The sequence below is a fragment of the Zonotrichia leucophrys genome, chromosome 3, assembly GCF_028769735.1.
Source record: "Zonotrichia leucophrys gambelii isolate GWCS_2022_RI chromosome 3, RI_Zleu_2.0, whole genome shotgun sequence".
Lineage (NCBI taxonomy): Eukaryota > Metazoa > Chordata > Aves > Passeriformes > Passerellidae > Zonotrichia > Zonotrichia leucophrys.
In genome coordinates this window covers 28927133-28950849 of record NC_088172.1, presented here as the reverse complement: position 1 = coordinate 28950849, position 23717 = coordinate 28927133, and the positions used below count along the sequence as shown (strand labels likewise).

The 23717-nt window shown below is 38.5% G+C and overlaps 1 protein-coding gene across 3 annotated transcripts in view; it reads right to left on the bottom strand.

The window, feature by feature from the left end:
* Window positions 1–23717, bottom strand: part of GREB1 (growth regulating estrogen receptor binding 1) — an 88948-nt gene that overhangs the window by 49775 nt on the left and 15456 nt on the right. For 2 of the 3 annotated variants that reach the window (XM_064707731.1, XM_064707730.1), the window contains 3 exons: window positions 5730–5886; window positions 1061–1186; window positions 205–381 (listed from right to left, as the gene is read on the bottom strand). In XM_064707731.1, coding sequence (XP_064563801.1) covers window positions 205–381; window positions 1061–1186; window positions 5730–5886 — 460 coding nt within the window. Of the gene's footprint in view, window positions 1–204; window positions 382–1060; window positions 1187–5729; window positions 5887–14844; window positions 14937–23717 lie in introns of those variants that run through there. The other variant, XM_064707732.1, reaches the window with a different exon arrangement.

Genomic DNA, 23717 nt, shown 5'->3' with positions numbered 1-23717 from the left:
AGGTGATGAAGCATCTCTAATGAAGTGCTCACTCTGTATCTTTCCAAAGCAAACACAGCCAGCTCTGACTTGTTATCTTCTTGTGCATGACCTGTGAGCATTACTGTAGATGTGGAACAGAAATAAGGTCTGCTGAACTCAAAACCACAATTAGCTATTAGCTGAAGCCACAGGAGAACCCAGTTACTGCAGTCAGACACTCACCCAGCAGGGCATTGCGCCCGTTGTCATCTGGCAGGAATCTTTTATCCACAGCACACACCAACAGGTGATCAGGTAAATTTGGTGACTTTGCACCAACAAGTAAAAATCCAGATGGCACCTCAATATGTTCATTAGAAATTGAAACCAGTCTCAAATCTTTACCAGCCTGGCAGAAACCTAGAAAAAAAAATTCAACTTATTTTAAGTTGAAAAGATTTTTTTGTTTCCTGCTCACAGTTGTCTTTCTTAAAGGACAGGCTTCCTATATTTTTAATGAAAGTCAAAGTCTTACCCTCTAAGATCAAGGGTATGCTAAAAGAGAATTTTCTTTCCTTGTTTTGGTCAGCCATAAACAAAATGCACAATGAAGTTTGTCTTGGTGGTAGTTTGTAACCAACATATTTATGGGACTACTATCATCACTAACACCATAACTTAGGTCAGACATTCAAAAAGGGAGAAAATAGGTCTCAAAATCTGGTAAATTTCACCAGCCTTTCCTGGGTTTTCAAATATTTTTGACACCTAATACACTTTAAACAGGAAAGACTGGTGAAAAAACAATACGAATTATCACAGTCATTTTAGCAAATGCTATGCCTGCAAACTTTGCAATTTAAAGGCCTTGTGCCAGGCATTCCAACAGAATGCTTATCTGACACTGAACAAAGACCCTGTCAAACAGAAGAGCAACTGAGAGCCATCCAGCCTTATTGGGCAGGTAATGAACACTGACATTTTTAGAATTTTTGTATCATATAGATTATGTCATTCTGACAAATTATAGGGGAAATGGCCCAAATTCTACCTTTTTCAGTAGGGCAAATGCTTCTGACAGCACAGTTGGTATTCTTACCATCAGTAGTGCAACATCCTTCTGGGGGAGGCTTCACCTGGTAAGAAACAGGAGGACTACTTGATTCTGAGCCTTCTTCTTCCTCCTCTTCTTCTTCTTCTTCCTCATTATCTGCTCTGCTGCCGGCTGCAAATGATCATAGCATAAATGACTTGGACACCAGAAAATTCTGGCAACAAATCAGTGAGTGAACAGGATGACCCAGTTACAGAAAGTATTACAGCAAACTGGATTCTCTTCTCTTGACAATGACTTTACTGTTGCCAACTCTTGATAGTTGTTATTCCTTAAAGTTCCAACTTCCAGTCAAGCTTATGATAGAACATCTTTAACCAAGAAAATAAAGATGTTAGTTCCTGTGCAAAACAAGTTAAAAAACATGACTCAACTGCACCTGAGAAAGTAAAACACCTTAAAGTACAAATAAAAAGAAGCCTCAACTTATTAATTTTTAAATCCCATTATTTTAAGATAAGTGCACAATTTTTAGGGGACTTGCTTCTAATGCTTGATCTCTTGCTGATCAAAATAGTGTAACTCTATCCTTTGTTTAGAATATTAACAGCCAATAAAACCCAAAGTCATTACTTCTTGGCATTTTAGAATATCCTGGCTACAGTCCAAGTACAGAATTTATTAATTAGGCATTGACCATGTCCTTGGTTTTGTACAGGACAGTGAAAAAACAGTTCCTGCTAGAAACTAGTTTCACCACAGATGATGTCACAACAAGAACACCTAATTCTCAGGCTGTCTGTCTCCTACCAGAATCCAGAGCTCCAAGTAATGCACCAACACTCCCTGTACAGTGTCAAGGGAAGGCAGATGTTCAGGAAGATGATTCACTCCAGCCTGTGCTTGGACTATGCTAGTCCAGGAGGCACTATGGAGGTAGTACTAAAAGCTGGAGGATAATACATGATGTAAGCTTCAATTTTTAGAATGTGTTAGGTGGTTTTAGAGGGCTTTATTGCTGTGTGTTTCACCCCTTCAACTAGAGACTTCCTCTTCTCTCCACCGAGAGAGTTTTTTTAATGAATGATTCAACAGCTCCAGCAAAACTGACCATACTGACCAATGGCTCCATCCCCTCTTCTGGCTCAGATACGCTCCTGGAAAACGGGACAAATGTTGCAAGCAGAGGAGAGCAATTAACTGGAGAAGGGGAAAACACTTCCACAGACAGGACTGAGGAACATTTTACATAGAAGAGAGACAGAGCACAAGTACTAAGTGAACCCAGTGGGGTTTGTGTCTTAGGCTTGTAGGCTTCTAGGGATCTGTAGGGAGATGCCTGCAGCAAACACAGCAAGAGCTTCCCCTGGCAAAATTGAGTCATGAAGGACTACAGGTACTTGAGGACCAGCAGGAAGTTGAATAGCTGCTTGTACTTGGGCAAGTAAAAGAGCAGTTAGTCACTGAAATTACACCGTTGATCCAGGTTTTAGTCTTGAAACAGAAAAAAAGTGAAGCAGAGCAGTCATCCTCCAAAGCCCAGTGACAACTGGACATAATCTCTTTGCTTCAATTGACTTCGGATCAGGCACTCAGAATCCCATAGGATATCATCAAGGATTTCTCTTTCCTTTCCTATGACTCTCCTCAGAATATCCTTTTATTTTATTGACAAATTATTGCACAATCATCTAGACAACTACTATAGGATAAATGAGAGCTAGAGAAGAGAAAGTAAATCTGGAGTGTAAAGATTTATCTGTCAAGGTCATTCAGATTTACAGTCCAGTCTAGAAGAGGATTTGAAGGGTACGTTTACTTTTGAACTCTGAACATTAAGCTCCAGTTCTGTGGTGCACACAACTAAGAACAGAACACTAAACACAACTATTTCAAGGGTATGGTCTGAAGACAAAAATGCTGCAATTGAATGAAGGGAAGAATGAAACTCTTCATCTATGCGACTAAAGTAAAGGGTAAGTTATGTGTTATGACATAACCTTGACTAATATCCCAATGCAAAGCAAAAGGGCTGAATTCCTTCCTTCCTTCCTTCCTTCCTTCCTTCCTTCCTTCCTTCCTTCCTTCCTTCCTCTCCTTCCTTCCTTCCGCACTTCCTTCCCACTTCCTTCGCCACTTCCCTTCCTTCCTTCCGCCACTTCCTTCCGCCACTTCCTTCCGCCACTTCCTTCCGCCACTTCCTTCCGCCACTTCCTTCCTTCCGCCACTTCCTTCCTTCCTTCCTTCCGCCACTTCCTTCCTTCCTTCCTTCCGCCCTTTCCTTCCGCCACTTCCTTCCGCCACTTCCTTCCCCCCCTTCCTTCCTTCGCCACTTCCGCACTTCCTTCCGCCACTTCCTTCCTTCCGCCACTTCCTTCCGCCACTTCCTTCCTTCCTTCCGCCACTTCCGCCACTTCCTTCGCCACTTCCTTCCGCCATTCCTTCCTTCCTTCCGCCACTTCCCTTTGCCACTTCCTTCCGCCACTTCCTTCCCCACTTCCTTCCTTCCTTCGCCACTTCCTTCCTTCCGCCACTTCCTTCCTTCCGCCACTTCCTTCCCCTTCCTTCCTTCCTTCGCCACTCCTTCCTTCCTCCTGCCTTCCTCCGCCACTTCCTTCCTTGCCTTCCCTTCCGCCACTTCCTGCCACTTCCTTCCCCCTTCCCCTTCCTCCACCCTTTCCCTTCGCCACTTCCTTCCTTCCTTCCGCCACTTCCTTCCGCCACTTCCTTCCGCCACTTCCTTCCTTCCTTCCCCATCCCAGCTTGCTAACCAGCAAAAAATCCAACTAAGGAAAAAAATGTGACCTCTTTCCTCTTTTCTTTTTGCTGGGTTTATGTATTAAATTAGTAGAATGGAATATCCAAAAGATGGCAAAATTCATGAGAAGGGAGAAAATGGTCATGTATGGATAGATGAAGAGAACAGAACCGGATATGTTTTATTTCCCTTTTGGATAGAGGTAAACTGTGAGGTTTGTTAACCATAACAGGTGATTTAAGAATGAAATGGAAAATGGAAATGGAGACTAAGAAAGGAGACCTACAGCATTTTTAGTTCAAAAGTGGAAAGAGTAAAAGAGAAAGCACTCAAGCATGAGCTGCTGCCACGTGTAAAGGGTTTCATTAGCATTGCCCAAGCCCCCTAGGATGTCTCTCTGATTCAGGAGCCTCCTGGCCCTCAGAGCATAGGGATTCATGTAGCTAGAAGTGGAAGATTCAATTTCTGACAAGGCTACAGTACGTAAGAGCAGCCTGAAGACCACCTGAGGAACAACCTAGGAGGCACTCTATTACAGGTCACTTCAGAGTTCCCGTTGACTGAAACTTTCATGAAAGGAATGCTCTCTGCCAGGCTGTTATGAGACTTTTAATTACACTTCAATTCTGTTTCCATTAACTACAACGAACACAGAATCAGCCCCTCAAGGTTTGCAAAGTTCTTTGAAAGTCTTGAAAGAAAGAAAGAAACTAGAGAAGTGTGAAATTGCACTTTTGTTCCTGAACAATGCATCTGCTCCTGTGCTATCTTTCCCAACTGATGTCATAATCAATTTGGTGACATCACAGCTACCATGTAAGTTTATTAAAATCTTATGGAAGGGTTTGATAGAAGGATTGCTTTGTGCAGGGAATAAACAGCATATGTATTTAAACAATTATTGTATATTCATTATTTTGTCCTGTATTAGCAAAAAAAAAGAAGAAAAGAGGAAATTACTAATGATGTGCAAGTGGATTTTATTTTTCAAGAAATATTCACAGCTGTCACTTTGCTACTGCTGTGAGGCAATAGCAAAGACTTTAATCTGTGCAAAATACTTTTATCTGTTACTACTCCTTGACCTGATTTTGTGTGCGTGTGTGTGTTACTGTGGACCTTCATGCATTTCTCACTAACAGCAGCTAAGTATGACAGGGAAAGTAGGTGTGGACAAAAGACATGAAACTCCACCCTCTTGACAGAAATGACTAAATAATCAAATAAAAAAGCATAACCTTGCACCACCATGCCAGTGTTATGCACACACCAGAAAACTCACTGAAAACCACAAGACCACTACAAGTAACAGACACCAAACTGCATCATGAGTTTGTTTAGCAGATCCATACAGTTCATTACTGAGAAAGTAGCCTTCTGTAAACACACACACAAATTCAGTGAGAAATCCTATTGGTTAAATATCAACTTGTGCAGGGTTTGTGAGAGTACATATCCTAAATTTCACCTTTGCAACCACATAATAACTACAAATATTATGCCTGAAGTAATTATAAACCATCTCAAAAGCTAAAAAATATTTCTGCTGTATTTATACACATTGAAAATCAGTCTTAGCATACATGTTTTGCAAATCTATTATGGGTTCTCTACCATTTACTGTGTGACTTTGAGCAGTACATAATAAATTATAGGTTAACAGATTTATTTTCCAAATCTCCAAAGACTTCTCACAAATGTAATGGAACAATTCCTAGAACTTCAATTTATGTGTATAGATGAGTCTGAGCAAGTGGCTTAATTTTGTCAAAATAAAAGACAGTGCATTTTGTATTTTTAATCCAATTCTAATGCATATATATTTGCAGATCATAAAAAAATCCAAATCAAAACTTGTGTTTATCCATATTATGATTTAAAATGTGTATGCTGGGCCACGGCTGAGCATATAGCAGAATTGTCTTTGACAGAAATAGAAATTCCATTTTTTCCTACCTTCCAGTGATGATAGTTGCTGTTCAGCTTCCAAATACAACTGAGAAAAGATTGGTCTGGGAACTAAGTTGTTTGAGCGGAGAGAGGCCTCGATGGAATTATGCAACACTTCTTCAAACCGTGTTGTCTTGAGCTGGCCAGCGTAAGAATTTCCCATCTTCTCCAAAAACAAACAAACAAACAAAAAAAAAAGGCAAAAGAGACAGGAAGAGGGAAAAAAAAAAAAGAAAGATATTACAATTTAAGCACTCAGTACTCCATCACTGCATGCTGACGCCAGGCTCAACATTTCTCATGAAAGAGAAATGCTCCATTGTCCACAAAGAAAGGCAAAGAACACTGACTGCAGCAGTCACTGAGCAGATCCTGCTGGTAAATTACAGGAAGTTATCTAAAAGTAACAGCTTTCTCTAATTCAGCAGAAAGGGAGCAAGCTTTGGCACCTTCTTGAAAAAGTGACTAGAAATCTGATTCAAGTAATTCCTTGATTTATATAGCAATTGAGGAGAGGTGCTTTCAGTAGTCATCAGTCTATTGTTAAACAGCCTTTCTATTTCAAGTGATTTGAGCAGAATAAATGATCTGGGCAATAGCACAGTTTTGTGTACTTTTCTTTGCATGGTCCATCATGGCTGAACCTGGCTAAAGCAGTTCAACATTTCTTTCAGAGGTCCTGTCTCATAAATAATGTAGCATTGCTGTAACCCACAGAGGGTGAAATATAGCTTTTACTTTTCACCCTAAACAGTATTTTTCCTTGTAAAAAACAGCACTTTTTTTGCTTTTTTTTTTTTTTTAATTAAACAGTATCCATCCACATGCATTGATATTGCATTCACTTATTTATTAGGACTTTACTTTTAGTGAAACCATGTAATTTATTCAATCTGTCACTGAGCAGGCAGTCTATTCCAGCTGAATATTCCATGGAATTAACTGACACCTACTTTCTACAGGGAACACAATGAACTGGTGTAACCAAAAGCCATGTCAGCTTTCTTTCCCTATTACAAAGTAGCTCTTGCCCTGGGCCCCATGTCCTTTCCCTCCTCAAGTAACTGTGAATAGAAAGCATGAAATGCTTCCTGTTTGTGGCAGTAATTCCTAAACCCTGAACAGCCCCTCCTCAGCCCTGGATGCTGCTTGGGAAATTCCCCTGTTGAGAAGCATCCCGTAGGAATCAGTCAGGCAAAAGGAAAACCACTGGGAAATCACATACTGCTTGTCATGGGAAAAGGGCTTTGAAGGGAACAACATACAAACCTGTTCATTTGGATATCCTTTTATGACTTTGTAAAGCATATTTTACATATATATAATCATATTTTATTGTACTTGTTTTTGTACTGTATACAGTATTAACATGTTTGTATCATGTTAATACTGTATAGAGAGTATGGCTAGTAGTACTACATGATAAAAAAATTGCTATAATAGATATATACAGTATTAACAGAACCATAATGAGAACAATAAAACAATGGAGGCAGTATTGAAGAAAATTATTTAGACTAAAAGAAGGCACTACCAACAAAATATTCATGTATATACACAAAATCAGAGGAGCTGCACTGAATAGTACTGATGAATCCATTTGGTAAGGGGCAAACAGGAAGCTGCAAAGCCTATTAGAGATGTTCACTGCTGGTATGGAAATCAGGCTGCATCTTCTCCTCCAACACAGAAAGCTTCTCACAGTTCCCATCCCACACTGATAGGAACCCTCTGGCTCCTTCTGAGTATTGCTTCCCCCTACACCAAAGGCAGCTGAAGAGAATGAGAAAAGCCTGACATCAGAAATGTCCTTAACAAGCTTTACCAAAGGTATATGCAGGAAACCCCAGGTCAGCTCTGAAATTAATTCTATCCAATGCTGAATGCTTGTTCAGGATTTACAGAGCCCACAATGGTCAGAAGAGAAACCCCGTATTTAATCCTGAGGATGGCAGAAACCAGCATCTTATCAATGTGATGTTACAGATAAGGAATCAGTTAAGATTATATTATTTGTGAAAGAGGCAGGTTTTGGAATTCTTTGCAACACAAGCATGTTTGTTTGCTTATTAGGCAGCTAATTTAATTTTGTGAATGGGTTGTTAAAAAGAAACAAAAATACACTTTCTGGATTTGTAAGATCTCATGTGTTTGTGTGATCTTAAATCACAGTGTAAACACAATCATATACCCAGCAACCTATTTTGGAAGATGTGATAAATATTTTTTATCCATTTTTTATCATCAAACACACACCACTGGAACCAGAAAATGGGCATTACAGGAGTTTTTTTGCCAGCACTAGTCTCTGCTGTTCAGATCCCCACTGACTCTCAACCGCCAAAGAAATAACTTCTCCAAAGCAAGCAAGGGAGAAACCATTTCCCACTAGCTATAAGACAGTTGTCATCCCCTCTTTTCTTCAGAGCTGCTCAGACTGTGGTATCTGAATTGACAATTGCTGACTCCATGGAAGCAAAAACTGAGTCCTGTGTCCCTGCTGCAATGACCTCATCACTCCCAGCCTTGATTTATGTTTCTCTTGGATACAACTGGGTGCCACAAGCTAAACTTTCAAACACTTGTGAAAGTCCAAGCCATGCACATAGATGGTCACCAGACCTACTAAAAAACCCCCATACACTGACACAGAAGGATGGCCCTCGACCCCATCTACTGATAAATCAAAGGGCACCTCCCTGTCACATGGCCAGTTTCCATGGAGAGCAGGCAGAGGAAAATACTCGCCAATATAAGGAGGAGATAAAAAGGCAAAGAGCTGGACCAGGAAGAGCCTCATAAAAGCATGATAAAAAGACAAAAAACACTCTGAGCCACTAGGGAGCCTAAGAAAAAATTGCAGACACAAATGAAGCAGGTCAGGACAATGCCTTAGAAATCCACGGATAATGCTGGCAAAGAGAGATGCTAAGTCCAGGCATCTGAAAATGTGAGCAAAATTTTGTTAGTCACTTAAAGAAGCATCTCAAATTCCAAATAAAGAACCATCAGCATTTCAGTGGTAAGCAGGGACTGTGTAATTAAGAAAAATGGGGACCGTCTTAAGGGTGAAAGTCTGTCACGTTTAGAGTCAACTTCAAGTTCAACTGCAGTTGAACCAGTCAGGGCTTAAGAAAACCTGCCATGAGCCTGCCCTCCCGTGCTGTGATTTCAGTGAGGAGCTCCCTCAGCCACAAGGGCCATGACAATGACTGGCCACAGCAGGAGGACATTCAGAGCCAGCATCCAGGTCACACACAGAGATCTTGTGCACAGTGGAACAGACAGCAGCACTTTACTGACTTTTTACTGTGAGGAGCACTAGGTTTTGTGAAGACTGAAGGTGAAGGACAGCAATTCTGGACAAAATTAATCCTACAGCTAGGACAGACTGAGTACCCTAAGGAATGCTATGGATTTTAGAGCATGGCAAGCAATCCAGGCCTTTTAACAACTCCCATTGAAACAGACTGATAAATAAAGCCTGCCCTCAGCAGAAACTGAGGAAACCAAATAGTATATGTGGGCTGTGTTATGTTGACTTAAAACAATAATCAAGGTAATTAAGCGGGAAATTAGGAAGACCTGGTTGATTATTAAGAAATTCAGCCTTAGATACAAGTTACAAATTGTTACAGGTGGCAATGATTCATATTAAGTTGCAAGATTTTTGCATTATGCAACATAATTTACACTGCTACTTTACTATATTAATCCTTTCATTATTGCTTTATAGCAGTGAATATGTTTTCCAAGTTTCAGCAGCCAGCTTTCATTCTTTTGAAACAGTTTAACAGAGTAATTTCTATTGTATCATTTCTAAGAGGAGAATATCAAGATGTTCTCATGCTCTCCGACAGAATTTGCTATCACTATGGCAAAAGGCAGTTTTTTGCTTGCATAGAAAGAAAGGATTTGTTTTCATGGACATGGGATTTAGGTATCTAAAAGGCTATCTATCAAATTTTTTCTGTAAGGAGGAGAAAGTGTTATTTACTGCAGGTTAACAATTTGTTAACAGAATAGTACCAAAAAAGTTCTGTGATCCTTTTGCCCTTTGGATATAATTATATTTATCAAGTAATACCCAAAATCCATCAATATTTGTAAAGTCCAGTAAAGTCTGTACTGGTGTATTAAAAACATCAGTCTAACAAAAAAGAAACCTTAGGGTAGGGAGTCATATGTAAATATAATTATAAGAAGAAAAATAAATTTGGAGACAGCACAAAACTGATTCTCTTCAATGGTAGCAATACATCCTGCAAAATCTTCCTCGTGGATTCAGCCCAGCCATGAAAAAGCACAATTTACTCCTTTATTTTCATGAAGCTATCTGTAATTACAGTGTTATCTCTAGCTTTGGATTTGGAAGGATAAATTATTTATAATCTCCTACATTAATTTGCGTCACGTGTAGAAGTGATACTGTGTGGTATTTATTTCCCATAGGTTACATAAAATCTATTCCCACAGGATATACAGAATTCTTGATTCAGGAGAACTAAAAGACACTCTGATTTTCAGCCTCCACAAGACACAATAAAGTATTATATTTTATGTCTTTACTACTAGTCTCAAAATAAGGTTACTTCATCCAAAATGCCCTTCAGGAACAGTCACTGGTCCATCGTGACTCCTGAAGTGTGTCTGGGAACTACTGAAGAGAGGGAGTACAAGCACCAGAGCTATGCCAAGATATTACAACAGAAAATTGATTTCTGGCACACAGAAATATCTCCTTCAATTGTTTCATTTAGTAATAAAGCTGCAGACCATATGGGCAAAGAGAAATTAAAAATTATTCTTCCAGAAATCAACCTAGTTGTTCATGGACCACAAAATTATCCCTTGTAGAAGCAATTTACAAAGCTTTTTCTCTGTCAGTACAAAACCACCTAAAAGCATTGTAAAGAGGTGGATTATTGCCAGTTTCTGAGAAAAATGTTAGTTTCTGGAAGTCAAATCTGTTTCCTCACTATTCTGCCAGACTGACTTGGCAGTAAGAGAGAGGGGGGAAAAAGGGCTCATAAAACTGATATTTATAATATAACACTGGAGAGTGGGAACCATCACCTCATTTGAGATTACTTCCAGACCAACATTTTACCAAAATGATTTTCACCAAAATCTTCAAGAAAGATTTGACTTTTATCTGTTAGTATTACCCTGAAAGAGAAATTTTCAAGCTTCAAAAGATGCTAAGAAATGAAATTACAATTCTTTCCTGAGCCCAACTCTACCAATATCAACAAGAATAAAATCAGTAGTCACTTATGGATCTGTTGATTGAAATCCACTTCTTCAGAGAAGTAATTTATTCCTCAGCAGTAAAGCTGTCAGATGAATAAGTCTCTAGTCATTCCATGTTTCATATATGACAAAAGTTTGGCAGTTCAGTAGACCCCATTTGGCCCATTACATTTTAAATGCAACATAAAACTTTTAAATAAAACCACAGTTACCTTTGCCAGAAATTCTAGCTCATTCTCTGTTACCAAATCTTAGAACTTCCATATGTCTTGTGGACTTACATGAGAAATGTTATCTAAACACCAGTCCAGATTAAACTTAATGGTTTCCAAAAAATTTGGTTAGAAGCTCATGATGAAACACAGAGACTCTAATTGAGGTTGATGACAGGTCACAGAGAACTTAATCCTACCACCTTTACACAGCCAAGAACAATTCTGCTGCTGCTTCTATAAAAGAAATATACTGTAACAAGACTGGTCATATCTCTCTACCACTTCTTTTTACCTTCTGTTTGCTTTTAATTTTTATCTGAGTTCTTCTTTGATTTTGAAAATCAGGCTGACTGCAGACAGGGATTTTCTCCCGCATCAACAGTGAGATGATTTCCTCCCCTGACTCATGTTTCCAAGCAACAGGATGTTGGAACAAGAGCACAGATTGAAAGGTGTCAAGGCCTTTTTTTTTTTTTTTGGCAACTCTAGATTCCAAGCCACATTCCTTATATTCATCACTGAAATCAGTTCTCTCACTCACTGCACAAGTAAATAACTGGGAAATGTCTTTATTCTCAGGAGATTGTTGCAGAGATTAATACAGGCACTTTTGCAATGAAATTCAACACAGGAAAATTCCCCCGCCTATTGAAAAATCAAGTCCATTTCCTAACTATAAAAAAGGATGTAAACAAACTTGGACAAATCAGTGTTAAACCACCTTACTAAAACACTATAAAAAAGCTTTTGCTTTCTTTTTTCTTCAGGCAGGAAGTAAATAAATTCGGTTAATGGATCATTCTTCTTATGGATTTATTTCACATCCATTTTGGCCATAGTAAAGACAGCTTTAAGAAAAAGTGTTTTCTTATTTTTTTGCTGAAATTTTTCAACTGAAAATCCAATAAGCATTACTTCTGACTGGTCATTTTTTCAGTTTAAATACTATAATTCATGCAGGGAACATATGAATGAAATGAAATTAATAATTTCTATAGAAAGAGGGAAAATAATTTCCTGATATGTCTGGAAAAAAACCCAAGAAAAACCAAAATGAAACAACAAAAAACTTCTCATACAAATTCAACTTTACATTGAACCAAAAAAGAAGAAAAAGCCTGATGTAATCCAGAGCAATCTAAGTTGTCATAAACTCATTTAAATATACAGCTATGCTGGGGGATCTAGACTAAGGCATGTTGGCAATTTAATGACAAGGAATCCAAGCTGTGAAGCTGTGACAGCCTACACTGTAGATTTCTGGCGAAACAGAAAACTCCAATTGCAATCAGATTCCTGTAATTAATTAAGGATGAAAGACTGTTTTGATTTTAACACAAAGTTTGGTCTTTCTTTATGGTGACAGAAAACTTAAGCTTCCTTCACCCTAGTAACTCTTATGCCTATTCTCAAACCAGAGCTGATTTTTTTCTGAGACATTTAAAGTACTGTTTTGTGCTCAAATGACACTATATTTTAATTTATTTTAAAGAGAAGAAAAAATGCCAAAGCTCAAATTGCTCATAACAGAAATCCTTTGTTAAAAGCTATATTTTGGATTACTCTTCAAGTTTTAAAAATATCATAATTATAAGCACTATTGGGACTGATGCCTGATAAAAATCTGTACCTGCAAAAAGAATTCAGAAGAAATCTTAGACTTTTTAAAAGTGACTTAGCATCTACTATTAATATATTTTAATTTTCACTGGAAGTCTATTTTAGATATAATGATGACACTGGTTTTCATTTATTTGCTTCTTGTTTTAGCACGAATCTTATTTTCAAAGACTTGTCATTCCTTTATATCCTGACAACTGGGCCAAGGGGCCACTTGATAAAAATAAATGTGAGCTGGGTGATAGTCCAGTGTTGTATTAATAATGCAGAATGAGCCTAACACATGATATGGCAATAAATACATTTAGGCAGTGGGACTTCATCCTGTAAATGCTTTCACATTCCTCTCTGCAAGAAACCATGTATTCTGATACAGATTTCCTTGATTTTCCTACAGGATCTAATAAACTCTGCAGGTGTTACTGGAGAGAAAATCCCTTATCATCAGCTTCCAGCATAGTGCAAGTGATTTGCTTCACTATTTCTCCAGCACAGAACCCTGATCCTGTGGCTGGTCAGACAGCACTGCCTTGGCTCCCATTTGCCTTTTGTGCATTGCTTTGATCAGCTCCTGGCTTTGGATGAAAGCAATTCTTTCAGAGGCCACCTTCAAACTCTTAAAAAAAAAAAAGAATTACATACATAAAACCAATTGAGCTTGTTAAGCAGCAGGAAGAAGCCAAGTAGAGGGAGGAGAAAGGGAGGGAAGGAGATGCCACAAATCAGGGCTAGGAAGCAATGATCAAAGTGGTGACTGGGAAATTAGTAAAAATTATCTCCCAGTTGTACAGGTCTGGGGCCTTGCTGAAAGTGCAAAGGCTCTCTCACTATTACCTAGACAGACACAACTCCCTGTCCAAGAACTGTCTCAGACATCTCCTCCAGTGCTTTGAGAAGAGCCACTTGAGATCTCAGAGTAAAGCGGCAGGCAGCAGATTGGCAAGTCAGGAGAGAGATAATCCTGAAATGCATATTTTCTGAAGAAAATTCTAGGAAACCAATACTACACCTTCTTCTGGTTACTGGTGCTATAGAGTGTTTCCAAGAATCTTTTCAAGTACAAAAGGAGTGCACAAAGAATAATGCTGTACTGATTGTACAGGTTAGCTTTTTGAGTCATGCTCAAAGCCAGACTTTTGCTTTTCCTTCCCCCAAGCCTCCAGACTCATTCCTGCCCCCAGCCCTCCAGGCTCACCCCTGGAAGCATTGCAGCAGCCACATGCACACAGAAATACCAGAATGGACGGCTTAAACACACCCTGGAGCTGTCTGCCAGGGCAGCAGGGGCAGAGCCAGTGCCTGTGGCAGTTCTCCAAGGATGCACACACAGTGCACAGGTTCAGGGGCTCCACCTCATTCACAGCAAATGGCCTCACTGCTTGAAAGACAGCCTCACTGATTTCTACTAGCAGAGCACACTCTACTGTATCTAGGTCATATTTTCCATCTAATGAACAAAGAGTGGAAACAAATACAATGGGAACAGTTTAAAATGTACCTCACCATCTGTGGATAGCAAATACATCTGTAGATGAGTGTATCACATTACAAATACTTATGAACCTCAAGGTTTACTCAATCAGGAGATTGATTGCACACTATTATATGTTGAAAATGCATTAAATAAGAAACATTTGCAAACAAAAATATGCAATCCAAAGCATTAATCAAATATCTTTAGTTAAAAGTATCAGTAGAATCCTCAAATTTAATTCACTTAAGAAAGTGAACTTAGCAGTTTTATATATGAGTTGTCTACTTTGAGGGTTTAAAAATTCAAGTTGTCTGAACTTTCAGTATTTCAAAATTTTCCTAAGAGGAAATCACTCAAACCAAGAACAGCAAACAAGAGACAAAAAATGCAGACAAATTAATATAGTTAAAGCATTAACATTAGCTGTAAAATGTCTCACAAATATTATATTTGAACAGCAATCAATATAAGATGGTAAACATTATGATATACTAATATTTTTATTAAACAGTAACAGTATTTTTCGGCATGGAAATATACAATAGAAAATATACTGTACCCTACTGAAAGCGCGTGCTCCTCAGCGACTTCCAGTAAGCGACTCCTGAAGTTTCATGTCCTGACTGCAGCCCTGAATACCTTACACCTGTGCTAACTGCCAGTGATTAGGTCTTTGTGGAGTTTTCTTTTTTGTTTCATTTAGGAGAGTGTGCTGCTTGGCAAACTGGTGAGCACACTTAAGGCTCCTGAGTCAGCACAGTGCGCAACTGAACAACCCAGTCGGGTCACCATGACACGAACACTCTCCTGTCACAGTAGAGCACAAGAAGATTTCAAAGCTATCTATTCTGCAACTGTGGCAAAAGCTAAGTAATGAGACCACAATATACCCTGGCAAGCTGTTCTCTAATTTGTGTACTGGCTATACTAAATGATAAATGGTCTGACTTTATGTCTTATTAACACAAAAGTGCTGTGCTGGGTCATGGTGCTCCCAGCCAGGCACACAGGAATCTATCAGTCTGAAACATTATTAAAATCAACAGTTTTGTTGGAGGCTTTTGGAAGGACTGAAACAGTTTGGGGTTTTTAAGAAATAAGTGGGTCCTTCTGTACTGTCTAGATATCAAAATCACTAAAGAAAGCATGAAGTATGCTCAGTAGGTTTGGTTTGTTTTTTTTTTGCTAAGAGAAGAAAAGATTAACAGGAGAATGAAATCAGGTATGTAGCAATATTATCTTTGTGTTGGTACTGTGCCCATATCTCTTGTACAAAAGGATAGGAGGAAGTCAAAACAATATTTGAGAGAACATGTTCAATACAACACTGGATATACAAAGAAACAGCTGTTGCATCATATTTAAACAAACAGTGCATCTTTTCAAGATACAGCTAAAGTACATGTACAGAGAATGTTTCTCATAAAAACATATTTGTCAAACATTTCTTTAGGTAATAAAATAATTTCAGAAGATAAAAGCAATAATTCTGATAATTGAATTTTCTTTTTCTTGCATCTCCAAGTCATGCAAGGTTCAGATCCATGCTTGATTTTAAACTCAGTTAAATATTACTGAAATTAGTAAAAATCAAACGCTTGATTTTACTTGAATCAAGCACTGGGAGTCTTGGCTCCCAGTTGAATTAAGTTTCTGTGTAACCTTATATGCAGAGTATTTTTGGTACAGCTTGTGAAATTTGATTTTCACCCTTCACTCTCAGGACATGGTTTCATGACTGGCTCAAGCTACTCTGTACTCAGGTTACTGCTGAAAAGCAACATCTCTCCTGCTGATTGTATATCCCCTCTGTTGTTCAATGGCATTGATGTCAGCTGATATAACTGAAGACTCGTAGTTTCTGTAGGGTCATGTTTTGCTGGATCAGATCCCTCATCTAGCTATGCATAAAGTATATGGCCATTAATATATGCAAAAGCAAAGTACCAGTATATGGCTAGGGAGGGAAGTGAAAACAGTATCTTTTTCTATAAAAATGCTTTAAATAACACTTTAAAATTTTAAAGATACAATTTCTGATTCTTCTGTAACATAAGAGGGGAAAACCTGAATTTTAAAGCTTCTTGAAGCTTTAAAATGTTAGTAACTTTGGTGATTTAATGCTTTCACTGAAAACAATGTTCATATTAATTGCAAGTTTTCATTGTTTCTTTAGTAATTTTTTTTATATATGCTCTCTCTATATACTCAACATGCTTTAATTTTTGATTGGCCCTGAGCTGGTCAGGTAGTTGTACTGGATTATCACTGTGGGTCTCTGTCAACTGGCAGGCTCTAGTCTAGTCTAGTCAATTCTATTCTTAGATTTTAGATAAAAGTACTCCATTGAAGAACCTGAAAGAGAAACTGTCCAGAAAGTAGTATATAATTATTTAGGAGAGTGATTGGTATCTTTTTCTGTTTCTATGGGAGTGAACTAGAAGTTTTATAAATGTTCTATATTTGACACCAGATACATGAGACCTCAGCCATGCATTTGCAAGAAGGGTACAAATTCTTTCAGCCAAGAAATGCATGAATGACTGACTGGTTTCCTACCAGCACTGTACAACTGTGTATCTTCAATATATCAGCTTGACCAAACTGGCACTTGAAGTATTATATTGACAGCCAAAGTTTAGAGAAATCCAAAAGGAAAACAAACATTGCAAGAAATAGATATGTGTGTGAAAGGTGATTTTTGAAAGAGTCACTTTTAATAATTTACCAGGCCAACCAAAACAAAAGTCAGGAAATTCACCTTTTAAAGAAGTATAACTTGACTAATGCCAGCCTAAAATATTTTCCCCATAGCTGTAGTGCATTCATGAGCAAAATTTCTCTAGGATGCACTGCCCAGGATGTTTTTGGAATGACATCTAGAATGCTGCAGTGTCTGTCTCTGACTTTGCTTTGTGTCTGGAAACACCACATCAGTGTTAAAGAATATTAGCATAGGGGAGATGTTAAAGAAGAACATGCTAACCTGATATCCAGGAATGGAATGCAGAAAGGAAAAGAAGACTGCCTGCTTTGGATATAAGCATGGAAAAGAAGTTCCAGAGGAGAAGAAAGGGCAAGAGGGCACAAAGGGCTCTATTGTGTTTGATTAGTAGCCAGAGCAGGAATTCCAGGAATGGGCAATGAGATGGAGTTTATGTATGAGAGATTTTGTATACAGAAGCAATGAAGAGTCAGTCACTATGCAGCTGCTGATACCACATTGACTGGAAAAGAGGGGCTCTGCCTGCTGAAATGAGCTGCTGAATCTGTGTGAAATGAGTCAGTAATGTAAGTGATGAATTGACAGAACAGTTGTTAGGGGAAAGCTGATCATATAATTATCCCAACAAAAGGTATGTAAAATTGTAACCTTGTACCCTAGACATTAAAGAAGAGAATAATATTTTACAGGACTCTATAAGACATGTTTTTCACATATTGAGAACACTGGAATAGAAGTGAAACACAGCATGTACCTTGAGGTTATATCCTCAGGGTTACATGATTTTCAAAAGTCTAAAGCACACGAGCACAAAAATGATATGTGGCATCATAAAAACAATTTACCAGGACATGCATTTATAAGGCAGAATGAGGAAAGAGTTGTCCCCTGTGCAATCAGAAAGGAAAATTAAGATATGATTTTAAAGTTTAATGTTTTGGGGTTTTTTTTTCCCCAAAAAAATGAGGTTATTTATGATCAAATGACTGATTTAGCCAGCAGCTTTAGCAGGTAAAGTGGAGACTGTTACTTGAAAAGTCCCCAAGAACTTAGTATTTGAAGCATTCTGCATGCAGACTGTGCATGAAAGAACTAAAACTGGATTCTGCCAATCAGAATGACTGACTGATTTAATTGTGAGACAACTAATTTTTTTCTCAAAATGTTTTTAAAATGGCTGTAGGCATACCTGCCTTTTGTGTTTATACAGAAATAATACTGGAGTGTGCATAAAATGTTACATAAAATACCATCTATATAAGCTAAAAATACATACGCTGGTATGGAGGGTACTTATGTGGAGCCCAGACTGTCTCCTCCATGAGAAACACTCTCAGTCTTGTACTTAAAAGATGTACAAAAGGAGACCTTTAAGATCACCTAGAAACACAGACTGCAATTCCGCTGCCTAGCCACAGGCATTGTCTAACTTTGAGATGTTCTGGGCAGTTCTGTCTGCATTCTGACTGCTGCTCCAAAGAAGCAGAGTTCTGCAGCAAGTCCTCTGTCATTTGTGCCAGTCCTTTACCGACACCTCAGGTAAACCAGCGGGCAAACCATGAAACCAGGCACCTACATGTGAATTAGACTCCAGATATCTACTGTTTCACTAGGCAGAAATTTCCATTATAATCAATAAAACCAAGGGATCTGATAGAGATCTGAGAGATGATTCAGCTGACCAGCTGCCAGTATTTATTTAGCTCAACATGAGCTCCCTCCTCCAGCTCCACTGACCACAAGGCACAGCAGCTGTAGCTGCACGAAGACCTCTACAGTGAGGAGTCTTGGGGCTCAATTCAGTTGCTTACACAAAGATGTTTAATGCTCTTTGATATGCTCCAGGATATCTGAGGCAGCAACACACCTGTAGGAGACCATGCCAGGCAGGACACCTGAGGGCATCTCAAATTGCAAAAGAAGCACAAACAAGACACAGAATCCCATCCTGTATCTCAAACTAAATCCTACTTTCAAAGTCAAAAACTGGCACAACTATGGCTACATCTACATTGTTAACTGACTCAGCTGCTTGCAGTTTGCTTCCAGCTCCCCATCACCTGATCACACTGTGTACACACTGGTTTACAGGCACTGTGCACTCAACTTTAGTTCCACAAGTAGTTAAATAAGGCTCTCCTTTCCCCATAGACTGAAAAATTAAAATAAACAGGGTCATGCTGACCTCAAGGCAAGCAACAGACTTAATTACTGCAACAGCCAACAATGAATCATATCTCAGCAAACCTCCCATTCCTTTTCAACACATTGTTTTACAACTGGTAATACCTACACCAGAAAAATCCTTCCTTTCTTCAGGGCACAACAGGAATATTTCAGAATGTCACATCTGTTTCTTCATCACTCTTAGCAGTCACAAATTGCTGCTGCTTTCACGTCTTACCCGCATTTAATTTTTATTCCCACACTGCACAAAAGCATCCACCACATATTCAGTCATGCTGTATCTGTGTAAAAATCTTAAATGACTTTTCACAGACCATTTTTTAAAAACTTGAAAGCTACAGCCTGACCCATACTTCTGCAGCTATTAAAGACTCTAACTGTTCAAAACACTTCTTTAAGAGTGTTCCTTCATCTGTAGTAATTGTTGTAATGGGCAAAAAAGCCTCTGAACCTCCAGGCTGAGTAACATCCCTTTGAGTGCTTAGAAAAACAGCTCTTAAGAACTCTCAACTTTCTGCGCTCTCTTTGTGAAAGACCTCGTATGCCAAGCCATGTGATGGAGGATGCTGTACAGTACATTGGGTCAGGAGATGAGACGTGGCACCATCTCATACCTGGGGAACAGGCACATCGCATTCTGCTGCGAACGTGAACTGAAACTAATTGAACAAATCCTGCGCTCAGGGTGTGGGATTTGATATGCCTGTGCTAACCCACTGCCTCTCTCCAGCAACTGAGCCAGCCAGGAGGCTATTCCACTGCAAATTACTGAAGATACTCATACCATCCCCACTCAATGCCTTGCTCTGTACCTGTGACCGTGGTCACAGGGGTTTTCAGGCGAAGGAAGAGACGAGAATGTTGACTCCATATTCAGAAGGCTTGATTTATTATTTTATGATATATATATTACATTATAACCATACTAAAAAGAAATAGAAGGGAAAGGGTTCCTCAGAAGGCTAAGCTAAGAATAGAAAAGAATGAATAACAAAGGCAACTCTCTCGGTCTCTGAGATAGCTCCGTCTTGATTGGCTATTAATTATAAACATTCAAGATGGCCCAATCAAAAATCCACCTGTTGCATTCCACAGCAGCAGATAATCATTGTTTACATTTTGTCTCTGAGGCCCCAGCTTCTCAGAAGGGAGAAAAATCCCAAGAAGAGATTTTTCACAAAAGATGTCTGCGATATGTACCTATTTCCCAATTTGCCATTTATGTATATTTCCAAGCCCCACATATTCTTTGGAAGGAACCACTATGAATCATTAGAGTTTTAATCTCTTTAGTTCACCTTGGGTTTATATATTTTTTTCTTCAGAATTCGATCATCTGGTCACTTATAATACTAAAGACCTTAGTGCTGTATATTGGATGCATTAATTGAGAATGCTCACAACAGTACAATCTCACTTAAAAACTGTACCATGTTACTTTCGAGAGCCACCACAACATCCAATTTCTTTTCTTTCAGATCATGGATTATGAATCACAGTTCCTGAATACTTCAGTGATTACTTAATATCACCCCCAGAGAACAACAGGGAAGTAAGGGTATCTTCCTCCATTTTACTGACTTACATTCAGATTTACAGTCTGAAGTGAAATTAGTGTAGCTTTTATGAGCATCTGAATCTCTAATTACAAATTAAATCCATGCCAGGTAATGTCATCTAAATACTTTTAGGAGTCTGAGTTCAAAAATTTCAATCAGTGTCAAACTGTGGAAAAGTGCAGATCTGAATGCAGCTCATTTATTATTTCATTTAAATGTTGAAATACACATGGAGTTTAGAGAAATAAATCATTCTGTTTCTGTAATTCTACTTGGAAAGCCTAACTGTATGGTGACATAAAGACAATCTTCAAAGTAAGTTTTCTGATAAAAAATAGATATTTTTTCCTTATTCGGGTAGTGCTAGAAATTCCCTGACACTTTTGAAAAACTATAAGCCATAGATGAGGGAAAATAAAGGATAAAGTTTTCACATCTCCTGTTGTGTTTCTCTACTGCTCCTTAATTGAGCCACAGTAACAAAATCAATATGACCCAGCCATGTGCCCCTGCAGCCCAGAAAGCCAAACGTGTCCTGGGCTGCATCCAAAGCAGCGTGGGCAGCAGGGGAGGGAGGGGATTCTGCCCCTCTGCTCTGCCTTGCCCTAGTGAGACCCTGCCTGCAGTGCTGCACCCAGCCCTGCATTCCCAGCACATGGACATGGGAAGGACATGGACCTGTTGGAGCAAGTCCACAGGAGGTCACAAAGATGCTCAGAGGGATGGAGCACCTCTGCCATGGACACAGGCTGGGAGTGTTCAGGTTGCTCAGCCGAGGAGAGGAGAAGGTTCTGGGGAAACCTTAGAACACCTTCCAGTGCCTAAAGGGGCATTAGAAGAAAGCTGAAAGAGGGACTCAAACATAGGGATTTTTCTAATATTAAAAACCAAAATTGAAACAGGTCTAGTATTTGCAAATAGAATAAATAGTACTAAGGACTGGGAAGCCAGCTGCCCCTGTTTTTCTATAGATAAAAACAATAGGCATTTATTTGGAGGAGCTACAGATGTTATTTTGCAAACTCTATATCCTTTTTCTCATTCTGTTGTGAAGAATCAATTCATCTTTAAGTTTTATTATACCTAATTCAAAACAGCACAGCCATGTAAACAAGTTTAGTCTATCAATTCACCACAAGCAAAAATTACAAGGGGATAAATTTTCCATAATTTTCTCATATATTAAAATAATTGCACTTTTCAACTGATATTTTTCAACTGACATTAAAATTACCTTCTGTGAACATATTACAGTGTGAAAATACTTTCATTATGCTACCACCATATAAAATTCAATGCAGTTTCCAAGGTCTCAAAACTTCACTTTAAATAGAATACTGAGTGTCAAATTGCAAAGTCAAAGGTCCTACAAAATCTACTTTAGTTTAGCATTCTGAACAGCCAAAATATGGTGCTGCAATAGCATAGTGACTATATATGCTGCTGCTGACCTTTGGAAAAAGTAGTAAAAAGTTAAAAAGCAAGTATTAATTACATAATCATATAATCAGGTATAATGTTTGCTCTTGTATTTATCAAAAAGCCATTATGGATCCAAGTCTGCCAGTATGATAATAAATTTTTCAACAAAATTAGGACTCAGTTTGACAGATGTGTGATTTCTGACATTATGCTGAAAGCAATGTTAAAATCTTTAGCATTTTTGACACATTATACTACAGAAAAGAAGCTGGAGGGGAAACACTGTCATTATGACATTTTTGGCTTGTTTGACATTTTGTCTTGTCCTTTTTTGAAATCATGATTTCATGTTCTGCAACACATACACAAGAAGTATTAGCAGGAAAGGCAATCCAGAGCAATAGATCTATTAAAAAAGCAGTACAAATTGTACATAGTATTATTTCAGTTGGTTGATAGTGTCTCACATTTTTCAGAAATGCTGGGCATTGCTCTCACATTTGAGTATTACCCATTGTACATTGTCCCTGCAGCAGAGAACAGTCTCTCACGATCGAGAGAGACTTAAAGAACAGAGTTCATGTGACTGGATGAAAGAATGGAACAGCACTCTAAACAGACAGCAGGAACAGTACAAAATGGTATGTCTGAAACACCACAGCTGGACAGATTGCACCAACTGACATGCTAGGAACAAGTTTTATGTAACAGCAAATTTCTTGCCTTTAATGGCCGGCTCTTACACAACTGCCAGCATCTATTTTCCCTGTAATTATATATCCAGGATATTTTACACACAAATATCATTTTTCCAATAGCAGTAATCATTTCACATAAAGGACAGTCTTTTTTCTAGACATTTGATAAAGGCTCTTTCAGAAAAATATCACAATCTATGGTATAATTTGAAAGCATGAAGATGATGCATTCAGAAATGCTAGCACAAGATAAGCTGGAAACAAATTAAAACTTCTAATAAAAACTTTGAAAGCTTTAACTGTCTTTGATGCTGAGTAGTTCACCTGCCCGAAGAATAAAGAAAAACATCCTATCAAAGGTACCCAAACACTACCTCTATGACAGAATATGGGATGAAATTAAGTATTCTCAAGAATTTATCCTGTGCAGGGAAATATGTGAAAAATTACTGGGGAATAATCATAACTATTGCTTGTTTACAAGCTGTCTTAGATTCAGGAACATCATCTCTGCCCAAACAAAAGTATGAGCCAAGACCATAGGAGGGCCCAGGTCACTTTCAGATTGAAATATTATCCTTCTTCACTGTCTCCTGTGCTAAAACTTCTGAAGAAGAAAAGGTAGGAATAACTGGTCCACAGAAAATAACCCTACCTCTTCTAGAATTCTGTTATCTAAGTCCCTCTTGCTCACACTCTGACTGATGACTTCTTTCAGTGCTTAACATTATGAACTTGGCATTTGTACATAATTATCTTGGCTTCATCATCTCCTGCGTTCAATTACCAGTCTATATACTACATGAATAGCCTCTTCCCATTAAGGTGATATCCTTTACCA